Here is a 13,385-nt window from a genome sequence, read left to right as displayed (position 1 = left end):
TCTGCCCATGGAATTCTCCAGGCAAGAATACTGGAGTGGGCAGCCCTTCCCTTCTCCAGGGGATCTTCCCAATCCAGGGATGGAACCTGACCCAGGTCCCCAGCATCCCGCATTGCAGGCAGATTCTTCACTGTCTGAGCTACTAGGGAAGCTGATACATTCACGCTAAATAAATGAAGGGATGTCCCTAAGGACCATTCTGGGAGAGCAAGCTTTTTCTAGAGGGAAGAAGGCCATGTTCATTCCAAACTCACTTTCCGCTGGTCACCAGCGAGTGTTCATTTCACCAGGCAAGCATGGGAAGCTGAATGCCAGGGTGCTGTCCTGGGTGCTGGGACTCAAAGAAGCTTATAGTCTTGTGAGTTTGACTGGTACCTACAGAATACATTAATGGGGTAACCGAAAAAAAAGGAAATTTATGTGCATTAAGGAAAAGTTATCTTGCCAGGATCTCTGTTAGATAGGTTATATATGCTCTCTCATTTAATTTTCTGAACATTTCCGGAAGGGAGGTGTTATTAGCTAAAATGGTGGAGCAAGTTCACTCCAGTTTATGAGTAAAAGAGCAGGAAACCCATCAGAAGTCCATTTAACTCCAAATTTCGTCCTTCTTTCCCCACCATGGAAGTTACTCTGGAAACATAGATAACACAGAAATTCATGGTTTATAAATGTCAGAAGAGAAAGAGACAGGGGTTAGGTGTGGGGGTGAAGGCTGATATATAGTGTGTGGTACCTGAGTTGGGCCACCTTCAGTTCTGCAAAAAAAAAAAAAAAAAAAAAAAAGGAAAGGCATTTCAAGAGAACAGCATAGCAAGAGTCAAGGTAAGGCACTCCGAGGGTAAACACGGCAGGGTGTTGTGCCTGGCACACAGGGGTACATGGTGGAGGGTTGCCTGCTGAGTTCTGAGCGGGTGCACCTCTGGGAATAATCTCCCCCCATGGAACTCTCCCTTCCCTTCGTGTCTCCTGTGGTTCAGGCTTTGCTTTAACTCACCGACCTCTCTGTAAGCAGTGCCCACCCAGACCATCCTGACATCCCCGGTGGTCTGCACACCCTATTAAGTGTTTGCACTCTGTCTGCTTCCCTAGACCAGGCACTCCTTATGGGCAAGGACCCCTGTCTGCTTCATATCACATGATTCCACCAGCATGATGACCAGCTCATAACAGACACGCAACAGATGTCTGGTGGGTGGATGGTGAATGGTGATGCGGACCTGGCTCCTTCTCCCTGTGCCATGGTCAAATTTGGTTCCTAAAGGCTACTCGAATCCAGAATTAAAAGAATTGTTATTCTACATCCTTGGCTCTGACACCTGGTTTATGTTGCAGGAGAATTTAAAACCTGCACGATTCTCTTCAGCGACGTGGTGACGTTTACGAACATCTGTGCTGCCTGCGAACCTATCCAGATAGTGAACATGCTGAATTCAATGTACTCCAAGTTCGTGTACTCCAGCGTCCATGAGGTCTACAAGGTAAGCGTGTGGTGCCTTGGGCTGTGTGTGTCCCTGTGTGCCGGGGCAGGGTGCGTACCTGGTGTTGGGTCTTCATTTTTCCTCTCCCCTCACTAGTCTAGGGTTTGGTGTGGATGCCAGAGGGGATGGGAGGAAGAGCTAAAAATTTAAATTTTTCAAAAATCCTTCTATACTGCCCAGTGCTAAGGTTGCCTTCAAGAGGCATACTGAATACTATGCCTTCATTTCAGCAGCAAGTCTAACCTAAATGTGTATCTAATATATGCATTACATGTGGATCTAATAGACAGCTTCGTCCTCTCTGGGACTTGCCTCTGCCAAAAGCAGAAACAACTTTTGGCTTCCTCGTGGCACCTCCTGAGTTATTTTTTTTCTCACCTCACCCTCCCTCATGCTCCTCACACCCATAGAAAATAACCACCAGCTTTTAATATGGTCCTTCCATCAATGTGTGTGTGTTAGTCGCTCAGTTATGTCTGACTCTTTGTGACCCCAGGGACTGTAGCCCACCAGACTCCTCTGTCCATGGGATTTTTCAGGCAAGAATACTGGAGTGGGTTGCCATTTCCTTCTCTGGGGGTGGGGGGCGGGCAGTCTTCTCAACCCAGGGATCAAACTTGGTTCTCCTGCATTTACAGGCAGGTTCTTTACCAGAGAATGACCAAAAAAAAAAAAAAATGTAGTGTTATATTTAGCACATTAAGAAAACCCTCTGAATTCCCTCCTATTTCCCCCCTTATAGGTGGAAACAATAGGAGATGCTTATATGGTGGTGGGGGTGTACCAGTGCCTGTTGGAAGCCACGCTCAGAGGGTAGCGAACTTTGCCTTGGGGATGAGGATTTCTGCAAAAGAAGTGATGAATCCTGTTACCGGAGAACCCATTCAGGTAAAGAGCAACCAAGTTCTTTGCTTAATACCAGTTACCTCACACAATATAGTAGAATTCTATTAGTCTGCTCGGATGGCTCCTGGGTATGTGACAGTAATTAAAATGGATCATTTCTCCCAACTCGTCTCTTCTTTTGCATACATTAAAGTAACAGAGATATTAGGGTGTTATTTCCTCTGCTGCTACTGCTAAGTTGCTTCAGTCGTGTCCAACTCTGTGCGACCCCATAGACAGCAGCCCACCAGGCTCCTCTGTCCCTGGGATTCTCCAGGCAAGAATACTAGAGTGGGTTCCCATTTCCTTCTCCAGGTTATTGCCTCAGCTTCTCTCAAATTTGAGAAGAGGCTTCAGAGTTCGGGGTTATGATGGGGTTAACGCAGGCTTCCTTTGTCCCTAACCCTGGCTTAGTGGATTTCCATCCTTAGGAAGCCAGCTCATTTCCAATTCCTGCCTTTTTGCTCGAGCATTTTCAACAAGTGGTTCAGGTTGACTAAACAGCCAACTTCTCTTTGCTTAGGGAAGTTGTGTATCCGACATGCCGTCTGACGGGTTCGGAACTCAGGCTGAGGTGTGAAACTGCCTCCAGCCAGCAGGCCAGACACCATGGTGCCGTAAGATATTCACAATAGCTTTCCCTCCAGCACGTGGCCACGAGCGAGACATCTGCTTGCCTTTCTCACAGGAACACAGGAAGCTGCTTTTCCAAGTATGGAAGTTTGTTCACACTATAAAAGTTGGACGCTTTTGATGATGAAAAGTAAATGCCGTCTTCTGTCTGCTCGGCTGAGCCCAGCGGTCTCGAGGTGGTTTGGAACAGAGTCTCTGTCCTCTAAAAATCGAAGTCCCTTCACAGCTCCTGTCAATCAGATCTGTGCAATCAACTAAACAACCAGCTAAAAACAAAGCTGGCTATAAGATGGAGTAGGATTTTCCCTAGCGATAGCCCCTGTATAGGGGATTCTGAGATGTGCCACATTCACCATCACCTTAACGATTTAGAGGCTGAGAAGCACTGCAGGTACTGGCAGTGGTGTCTGTGGCAGTCTTCAGAGCAAAAGCTGGTCACACGTCATGTCCGTGATACTGGCCCATTGCAAACACACAGAGACAGCTGTTGTATAAAATCCCCAATGTCATAAATAAAAAATCAGGAAGGGAGGTAATGAGAAGAGAAGAGACAAGAAGGTCAGAAATGAGATAAGTGTTTTGGTTAAAGAATTCTAATGAAAGCCATGTGCACATTTGTGCATGCTAAATCCTTTCGGTCATATCCAACTCTGTGTGACTGTATGGACTGTAACCCCCAGGCTCCTCTGTCCATGGGATTCTCCAGGCAAGAATACTGGAATGGGTTGCTATGCCCTCCTCCAGGGGATCTTCCTTACCCAGAGATCAAACCCGGGTCTCATGTCTCCTGCACTGGCAGGCAGGTTCTTTACCATTAGCGCCACCTAAAAACCTCCAGTGAAAGCCACTGAAGAATACGGAAAATACATTGTTCTGCAAATAGAGTGTTTGTGAAAAGTCATGGCAACAGAGATGGTAATAGCACTACACCAATATGATTGAAAATGAACAATGAATTCCTGGAAACTTGCATAGTGGACTTACCGAGGGGGAAAAAAAAAGAGGAAAAGATGTTATCAATTCTAAGGATAGAAATAGGGAATAGGGACTCCCCTGGTGGTCCAGTGGCTAAGACTTCGTGCTCCCAATGCAGGGGGCCCGGGTTCAATCCCTGGTTAGGGAACTAGATCTCACATGCAGCAACTAAAGATCCCATATGTGCAACTAAGACCTGGCATAGCCAAATAAATAAATATTAGAAAAACAAGAATAGTGACATAGGAGCCTCATTAAATATCTATCAGAAACTGCATATCATGTGAGTTTATTTAAGGAAGTAGAGGAAAGGGCTGGAGACATCCTCTCCCTTAAGAGAACTGTGCTGCTACTTCTACAGTTTTAAAATTAATACTCATTGAGCTTTTTCATTCTGTCACTTGTAAAGCCTATAATCCACATTTGCTGAGGTCACCCTTGCATGAAAGTAAGGTGCTTTAAAGGATTCAGAGAAACGAGTTTAAAACCTTATTTTAAGGAAAAGAAAATCTGGCATGGAAAGATGAAAAAGACAAGTAAACCTGATTGGGATGTAGAAAGCTGCAAGAGAATTCTGTTTCCACGTGCACGCTCAGTTGTGTCCGACTCTTTGTGACCCCACGGACTGTGGCCCACCAGGCTCTTCTGTTCATGGGATTCTCCAGGCAAGAATACTAGAGTGTGTTGCCATGCCCTCCTCCAGGGGATCTTCCTGACCCAGGGAATGAACCCAAGTCTCTTTGTGTTTCCTGCATTGAGGGCAGATTCTTTACTGCTGAGTCACTGGAGTAGTTAAAAAAAAAAATCACATAGCAAAGAAATAGAAATGAACCAAATTCCAGAAAGTGGCAAGACCTTTCAAGAGGACATCCATGATGGTTCTTCCCCAGGAGACAGTAGAAGAAATAAGCCACCAAAGGGGAGACTAAGACGAAACCCACCTAAAGTTTAGTGACATTTTCATGGCCACCTTGGAGCTGGAATGACGGGTTAGAATCCCAAACAGCTCGACTTTGATAAGTTCTAGACACAGAGTCTCTACCCACTTACCAACATTTTCCCCAGAGATCTTCACAAATGCATAGGTTCATTCGGTCAAAGGCTATGGATAGGGGAGGAGACCTGAGAGAGAGCTCCAGTTCCAGAAGTATACGGGGCCTTCCCCAAACACAAGTTGCTGGCCCATGGAAGAGTATTGTTAGGGAAAGAGAACCATGACACATTACTCCAAGGTACGTATGGAACTCATATGCTGATGCTTTAATCCCTGCTACCTCATGAAGGTGACTGAATTGGACTGCATTGGCAGACAGGGCCGTATAAGAGGTGAACACATCAAAATCAGGCTGTTAGGGTGAGTTCTACTCCAATCTGACTGGTGTCCTTAATAAGAAGAGAAATCTGGAGACAGGAAGAGATACCAAGGATGTGTACACACAGGGAAGAGACTGAGAGAACACAGCAAAAAGGCAGCCAGCTGCAAGCCAAGGAGAGGGACCTCAGGATCAAACTGGCTGACACCTTGACTTGCATTTCCAGACTTCAGAGCTGTGAGAAAGTAAATTTTTGTTGTCTAAACCACTCAGTTGTGGCATTTTCTTGGCCCCAGCGGACTAATATATTCATCAAAAATTTAGATGTCTGCTTATTAAGGAAAAATGTATATATAAAGTCACAGAATGGGAAAAAATATTTGTCCTTGTGATTCAAGAGTTCCATTTCTAGATATTTTCCTAAGAAAAATGAAAAATGTATGTCCACAAAAAGATCTGTATGAGAATGTTCATAACAGCTCCAAATGGGAAATAACCTAAATGTTCGTGAAGAGAAGACTGGACTAATACATTGTGATGTAATTCTTACAACAGAATAGTATTTAGCAGTAAAAGAATGAACTGCTGATACATATAATGTGGGTGAATCTCAAAAACATGGATTTTGATAAATGAAGTCTGATACAAAACAGAATATGCTACCTGACTTCATGTATGTGAAGTTGGAGAACAGGAAAATTCCTCCTGGGGAGAGGAAATAAGAAAGTGGTGACCTCTGCAGGGAGAGATGGAACCTAACTGGAAAGGGACAAGATAATTTTGCAAGGTGATGAAGACAGTCTGTGTTTGATTTTGATTGGTGGCTCAGGGGTATTTGCCAAACTGTTGGAGCTAAATACCTTGAAGTCTTTTTTATTTTATGTAAATTATACCTCAAGAGTAAAAGCAAGGGTATTTGATGGTCCCTTTTCAGTCCGGTTCTCTCTGTACAGATCAGAGTGGGGATCCACACGGGACCAGTCTTGGCAGGTGTCGTGGGGGACAAGATGCCACGGTATTGCTTGTTTGGCGACACTGTGAACACAGCCTCTCGGATGGAAAGTCATGGGCTTCCCGGCAAAGTGCATCTCAGCCCCACGACCTACAGGTACCACTTATTCATGCCTCTCTTTGCCCCTTCTTCTCCCAGAAGGTACAGAGTGCCTCACAGCCATCAGATGGGGGCAGTATACTTCCAGCCACGCTTACAGGGGACCTTGAGGCAGACAATTAATGTTGTTGAGCCTCTTCCATGAGATAATTTTTCCCCTCAAAGAACATGTGGTCCAGTTCAGGAACTGACAAATTATAGTCAAGGGCCGTTATCTCAGCCATTGCTTGTTTCTGTAAATAAAGTTTTATTGAAACCCAGCCAGGATCTTTATCTGCATCTTATCCATGGCTGCATTCATGCTACCACAGCAGAGCTGAGTCGTTGTGACAGAGACTGTGGTCCCTAAAGCTGAAAATATTTCCTATCTGGTCTTTTATGAAGAAAAAAAGTTTGCTGACCCCTGGTGTAGTGCAGGAAGAAAGAAATATTCACAGATAATTATTTTTAAAGTGTGAGAAGTGCAGTGGTCATGTTATGCATGAAACAATACTTACAGTTTGCTGAGAACTTGTTAGAGGCCACATTCTCTAAGTTCGTCAACATAAGTAAGTTAGTCGCTCAATCATGCCTGACTCTTTATGACCCCATGGACTGCAGCCCATGAGGCTCCTGTGTCCATGAGATTTTCCAGGCAAGGATACTGGAGTGGGTTGCCATTTCCTTCTCTAGGGGATCTTCCTGACCCAGGGATCTAACCTGGGCCTCCTGCACTGCAGACAAATTCTTTACTGGCTGAACTACAAGGGAAGCCCTCGTCAACATATGTTAGTCCATTTACTGTTGCAACAACCCTATGAAGATATACTATTATCGTTCACATCTACAGATGAGAAAAAAAATCAGGCACAAAGAGGTAATTCACTCACTTCAGGTCACAAGTTGGCTAGGAAGGAAAATGGCCTGGATATAACCCAGGGAGTCAGGCTTTAACCATCCATTCCCATGCCTGTGGGAATTATTGTGTGTTGTGGGGCACGGGAGCCCAGCCCAGTAAGGAGATTCTGAGTGGAGAAGGGAGTTTCCTGAGCTGGGTCTTGAAACTCCAGAGCAGAGTTTAGCCCAAACTGGGATATTGGAGTGAATATCCAGCAGTACGAACACAGATGTAGAATAAGGGCAGAGAACTACAAATGATTTAGCATTGCTGGGGTGGAAGCTGTGAGGCAGAAAGTGGGGAGAGCTGTGTGTGCCTCCCTGAGGGGCAGGGCTCACACCGACGGTGAAGAGTGCGAGCCCCTAAGGAGTGTGAGCTTGGACACAATGGCAAGGTCAGGGTCCTGCTTGACACTGACCACTCAAGGCCATGTAAGGGCAGGTTTGCGCATCAGGAGATGGGAAAGACAAGACTTGTTAGGAGTTTGGTTTGAACCAGAACATTCGTTGGTAGGAATCTGAGGATAAAATCAACTAAATTTGGTAATTGCTAGAAATGGGAGCTGAGAAAGAGGGAGGAGCCTTGACTATCTCCCAGGTCTCCATCTTGGGCAACTCGAGCCTAAATCTCATCATCTGAGATGTGACAAGGGAGAGGGATTCCAGTCTAGGAGGCAGATGATGATCTCAGGTTTGGAAGTATTGAATAAAAGGAACTGGGAAGCATCTAGAGAGAGGTGGCATTAACTCGCTGGGTGAGATTTGGAGTCAGGCTGTTGGTTGGGGAACCAGACTTGGAGTAATAACACGGAGGTGGTAATTAAACCATGAGAGTTGGTGAGATCACCTGCAGAGGGATGCCATGTGAGAAGGACAATGGGAAGAACTAACATTTCACTGGCAGATGGAGGAAGGAGTCATGGAAAAGGCAGGAGAAGCAAGCAGAGAATTCAGGAAGAGAGGCACCCTTCTGGCTATTTTTATGGAGGAAGAATGGAACAAAAATATCAACTATAATTGGGCTTCCCTGGTGGCTCTCTGATGGATTCCATGGCAAGGAGTGAAAAATAGTCAGAGGTTTGGAAACATTATCAGAAGTTAACTGTGGTCAATGAGGGGTGGGGGAATGAATAGACACTGGATTGTGGGTTGAAGGGTAAAAGGAACGAGCATTTGTATGGCATTAAAGCAGATGAACAAATAAGAAGATTTTTACTTCTATTTGGGATGGAAGAGACCTTAGCAAGCTGGTTAGGCTTAGGGGAGGAGGCAAATGGAGAGGGAGCTGAAGATCAAAGAAGAGGTGGTCCGGGGGCTGGGCCTTGAGGAGGTGGGAATGGATTTTGGGTGGGTGCCCTTCAACAAGATACTTCAACCTCTGAAGTTGGGGGAAAGGGCAGGTGTGGTCAATGGAATGAGAAGGCACAGGGTCTCAGCTCTAAGGGTTCCCATTTGTGGATAGATCAGGTCACAAAGTGGGCTTCGCTGGTGGCTCAGTGGTAAAAAATCTGCCTGCAATGCAGGAGACACAGGTTCAATCCCTGGGTTGGGAAGATCCCCTGGAGGAAGGCACAGCAACTCACTCCTGTATTCTTGCCTGGAGAACCCCCATGGACAGAGGAGCCTGGTGAGCTACAGTCCATAGAGTTGCAAAGAGTCAGACACAACTGAGCAGGTAAACAAGTCACGCAGTAGGATTATGGTCAGCAGCATGTAAGCGAGGAGCTCAGGTGCCTAATGAGGGGATATGAAGAGCCTGGTGAAGGTCTGAAATCTCCACGAAACCAGCCAAAGCCAAGGACAAGGAAGACTGATGAGTGCTAAGCCCTGGCTGAGGCAGCTAACTGTGAATTGGACGCGATGTTAGTCTGCACTGGTCTGTGGTGTGCCTTCGGCATCTCTCTACAGCCAGTAAATGCATAAACACATGCAGTTTCCTAGTCACTCTGCAGCCCTGTCTCTTTGCATGGGCCCCTCCCTGTTCACTTGGGTCTCGGACTTCTCGCACATCATCCTGCCCACTGCAGCCCACTCTCGAGTCACAGCTCTGTGACCTGGGGCATTTTTTTTTTCTCTTCTCTGTGCAGAGCCCTGGAGAATCAAGGGTTTGAAATAACCGAGCGGGGTGAAATCGAAGTGAAAGGGAAAGGGAAGATGACCACCTACTTTCTGATCCGAAACCTGAAGGCCTCAGAGGATGAGATCATGGGGAAACCTCAGGCTCGGCTTGATTCCGAGGGTAAGCAAGAAAGAGAAGCCTCATCAATACTCCTATTGGATGTTTTTTCCACTAACAACTTCGGCTCCGCTTAGTGGGCTTCCCTGGTGGCTCAGTGGTAAAGAACTCGCCTGCTGATGCAAGAGATGCAGGTTCGATCCCTGGATCAGAAAGATCCCCTGAAGAAGGAAGTGGCAGCCCACTCCAGTGTTCTTGCCTGGTGAATCCCATGGACAGAGGAGCCTGGCAGGCTACAGTCTATGGCGTGGCAGAGTCACACAACTTAGCAACTGAAGAATAGCAACAAATGTATTTGAGGGCCAGCCTGGGTACCATCCCGCCCACCCCCAGGCTATGACCTTCTACTCAGTCACGGCCCCTGATGAGTCATGTGACCATTGCACCTGAATCCTCTCTTGCTGATGCACGCAGCCTCAAGAGTCCTGCATGCGTTCATTTTTAAGGCTCTTCCCTGTCTAAGAAAGGGGCTTTCCACCCTCAGCCTCTACTGCGGCTGGGGGAGGATTTCAGAGCCTCCCTCTGCTCCTCAGCCTCCAGGGAGGCTCCAGACAGGGTTCCCCTTCACACACTGGAAGGTTCCACCTTCCTCATTGTCTGCTGGCTTCCAAAACTAGGAAGAAAGATAAAATCTGTGACTCACTTGGTTCCAGGAATGGCAAGAGGGTGAGTTTAGGTTAAAACTAATCCAGTAGGCAATGCTTCCTGAACATTTGAAGCAAACTCGTGAAGGAAATGCATTTATTCTGATTGGAACTAATCTTTAGTTGCTCCTGGGGCCTACAGAGAAAAATCTCTAAATCTACAGGTTCCCCATTTATGTAGCTCATTTATGGGGAGGTCACTTGGGGATGCATGAATTACGGTTCCTATTTTTAAAAGTGGGGTTATACCAATGGAGAGATGGGAATTTGAGAACTGTTTCAATGGCTTTGGTGGGGCTGTCATTCTAATACCAGCTCACTTTAGTGTGCCTGGCAGCTGTGATTGATTTTGGCCACATTTTATTGCTGGACACACTTGAGATAGAAAGATCTAAATGAAAAAGTAGAAAGAGTTTTGGTTAATAAAGACCAGGAGGTACCCTAATTAGAGTTTCTGAACTTCTAGGCTCTGAGTGCCTCACCCACCTAACAACATCTGTCCTTCTCACCAGCACGTCCTCCCCGAAGGATGGAGGGCTGTAGGGGATAAACAGACTAGGTGTACCTGGCTCAAACCACGGACTTCTTCCCATTTTCTCCCTGTGGGGGTGCTTGAGCTGGAAATTTGAGAAACAGGATTCTAGTACCCGGTCTAGGCCAGTAGAATCCAACCCACTTTCAGTTCTGAGCTGGAAACAAAACAGGAATGAGTAAAGGGTCTCTTGGTTGCAGATCTCACAATGGACCCAGAAAAAGAGGAGGAAGAGAGGATGTGAAAAAGGGAGGGGACAGCCCCTCCCAGACCCCAAACAGCATGTGGGTATAAAACGGGAAAAGGCACTCTTTGGGCACAGGTTGTCCCCAGACGTGGCTTATAATAGAGGAAAGTCACCCCTTCTTCTAGGTGAATGCCAGCCCCAGCCAAACCCCTGGTTAGGAATCTCTGTGCAGAGAAACACAACCCTGTGTGTGGAAACCAGAAGCAGGGGGATCTCTATCTCTCTTAATTTTCACGCTTCTCAGTATCTCCCTCACCTTTCCCCCCATCAGCCTAGGATTTCTGATGATGAGCCTTGGTTGTCAGGCTCTGGGGTGTCTGCCCCTCCTATCCCCACCAGAAACAGGAAGACTGGGATCCCTCAGGAAAGACCCTATGCTGACACTGCTCGGGGTCTGGGGGGACTCGAGAACGTGACCCCTGAACCTCCAGGGACAGTGGGAGTTTCCCTCTCATGGCCAGATAGGGTTGGACTGGAGGCGTCTCCAGTGTGCAGTGGGGGAGGGGTCTGGGCACCCTCCGTGTCCTGTGTGTGTATTTAGGGGGTCCCCAGGGGCTCAAAGAAAGGCCCCACCTTGACCCACACTCACAGCCTTTCCCCTCACGCCTTTTTTGCAGAAGCAAGTGATCAGGGAAGTCAGGACGGCAAGACTCTGGCTGTCATGAGGTATGCGGACAGCTGGCAGCTGCACAAGAGTGACACAGCCCGTGGTAAGTACCCCAGATGGCTGCAGAGACCCCCAGACTGCACTGGGCCAGAGGCCTGGCTCCCGGGGGAGGGGAAAGGGCCAGAGAGGGGCCCCTGGGCGGGATGCTTCTGATGGCTGTTCTCTGTGTTTTGAGCAAGTTTTTCTCTATGCTCCCCACCCTACCTGCCTCCCCATCCCAAGTGTCCCAAGTAGGGGCCCCCTCATTCTGAAAGGGCCCTCGCTGCTCAGAAAAGCTTATTAGTCCCCATGAACCCACAAAATGAGGTTTCTCCGGACATGGTGCCCTCCATACAAGTCACGTTATACCTCAGTCACATGGCTAATCCCCTAAGAGGTGGGAAGCTTGAATTTCAGAATGGTTATATGATTTATCGAAGGTCCCACAACCAGCGAGTGAGTGAAGCTGGACTCGCCCCTCAGCCTGTCTGTCTGGGGCAGACCACGGGCGCCATCCTGTGGGAACACACGCAGTCGAGGCCCCCAGGCAACTGTGCTTGGACTTCTTGGCTTCAGGACGGCCATGTTTCTGTCAGATCCTCTGGGCCCCATGTGAATGGATTTCTGATTGTTGGGTGTGAATAGCGAAGGTGTGGACAAGGAACAGCCCCCACGCTGTGGGTGAATGGGAAACGGTGCTGTGTGAGCCAGAGGCTCGGAGAAATGAAGACCCAGCCCCGGGCTCCTCTGTGGGCATCATCATGGTAAGGGCTCCTGTCAGGAGCCACCCATCTGTCAGGACTCCCTCTGAAGGTCAGGCTGTTGGACCTCGCTCCCTCAGAGACCGCTCTGTTCCCCAATCTCAGGACTCCAGTCGAGGCTCTCCTCACCGATCACGTCTGCCGTCAGCCTGGGTATCAAATGTGGGAATGCTCTCTGGTGGCTCACATTTCCCTTGCTCTGGGCTCCGAGGCCTCACCTGTGAAAACCCTTGCTCCTGAAGACCCTCTCAGGGCCTGGTTAGCACCCCCCGGAGCTTCAGGGGTGAGGAGCTGCCCCCCCAGAGTCCTGAGGCCAGCTGAGAGGTGATGCCCGCCCACCCCCAGCCATCTCTACGGAGGCGGGCCTTGGTGACCTCCTGGGGTTGAGGGGTGGGGCAGTCAGTGCAGGAGACGCTTCAGCAGGACCCAGGCTGCACCCAGGATCTGATTTCCTCATTTGCACGTCAATGACACGCTTTTCTCTCCCTCCCCACTCGGTATTTGGGTGTTAGATGCGTCAGTGGAGAGACTCCCCAGAGCAATTAAACGGGAGTATTGAGCCGGAGAGAAAATCTTGTGTATTTGACTCGGAGATTTAAGCAACCACCTTTCAGTATTGACTGAAAAATTGGCCTTCCAGCTGCCCCTGCTGGCAGGCTCTTCTGGCTTCCCTTCAGACCCCTGTTAATGTGTTTTTTTCAAATTTCAGCTTGCTTCAACTTGTCTCCAAGCTGATTCTCCCGACGATTATTATAATGGGTTCCAGGCTGACCCATATACGGCGCTCAGGCAGGGAGCCCGGGCTCCCCCATAAATCATGGGCTGAGGGTGTCCACTCGCCAGGTTCAGGGCACATTAGGTCAGCTCTGAGGACTTCTTACACCAATTCCTAATTGTCCTGGAGACTTGAGTGCTGAAGGTCTCTCTCCTCACTGAGCTCTTAGCAGTCTGCTTGCTGGGGAGTCTGCCCTCACATTTAACATGCTCCTTCCTGACAGGAAGGACTTTCCACCATACACAAACCCTCCACCCTCCATGGGTAATT

General features: G+C 48.0%; 1 protein-coding gene across 1 annotated transcript in view; it reads left to right on the top strand.

The window, feature by feature from the left end:
- The window catches only part of LOC102285947 (guanylate cyclase soluble subunit beta-2-like), a 54,958-nt gene extending 41,804 nt beyond the window's left edge, over window positions 1-13,154 (top strand). The window contains 8 exon segments of the mRNA XM_070380213.1: window positions 1,336-1,481; window positions 2,224-2,251; window positions 2,254-2,369; window positions 6,241-6,395; window positions 9,362-9,513; window positions 11,551-11,643; window positions 12,225-12,343; window positions 13,050-13,154. Of these exon segments, the coding sequence (XP_070236314.1) occupies window positions 1,336-1,481; window positions 2,224-2,251; window positions 2,254-2,369; window positions 6,241-6,395; window positions 9,362-9,513; window positions 11,551-11,643; window positions 12,225-12,343; window positions 13,050-13,154 (914 nt within the window).
- Window positions 13,155-13,385: the final 231 nt, after the last annotated feature.

The sequence above is a fragment of the Bos mutus genome, chromosome 12, assembly GCF_027580195.1.
Source record: "Bos mutus isolate GX-2022 chromosome 12, NWIPB_WYAK_1.1, whole genome shotgun sequence".
Taxonomy (NCBI): Eukaryota; Metazoa; Chordata; class Mammalia; order Artiodactyla; family Bovidae; genus Bos; species Bos mutus.
Note: the sequence above shows the minus strand (reverse complement) of the source record. Positions and strands in the feature narration are given on the sequence as shown.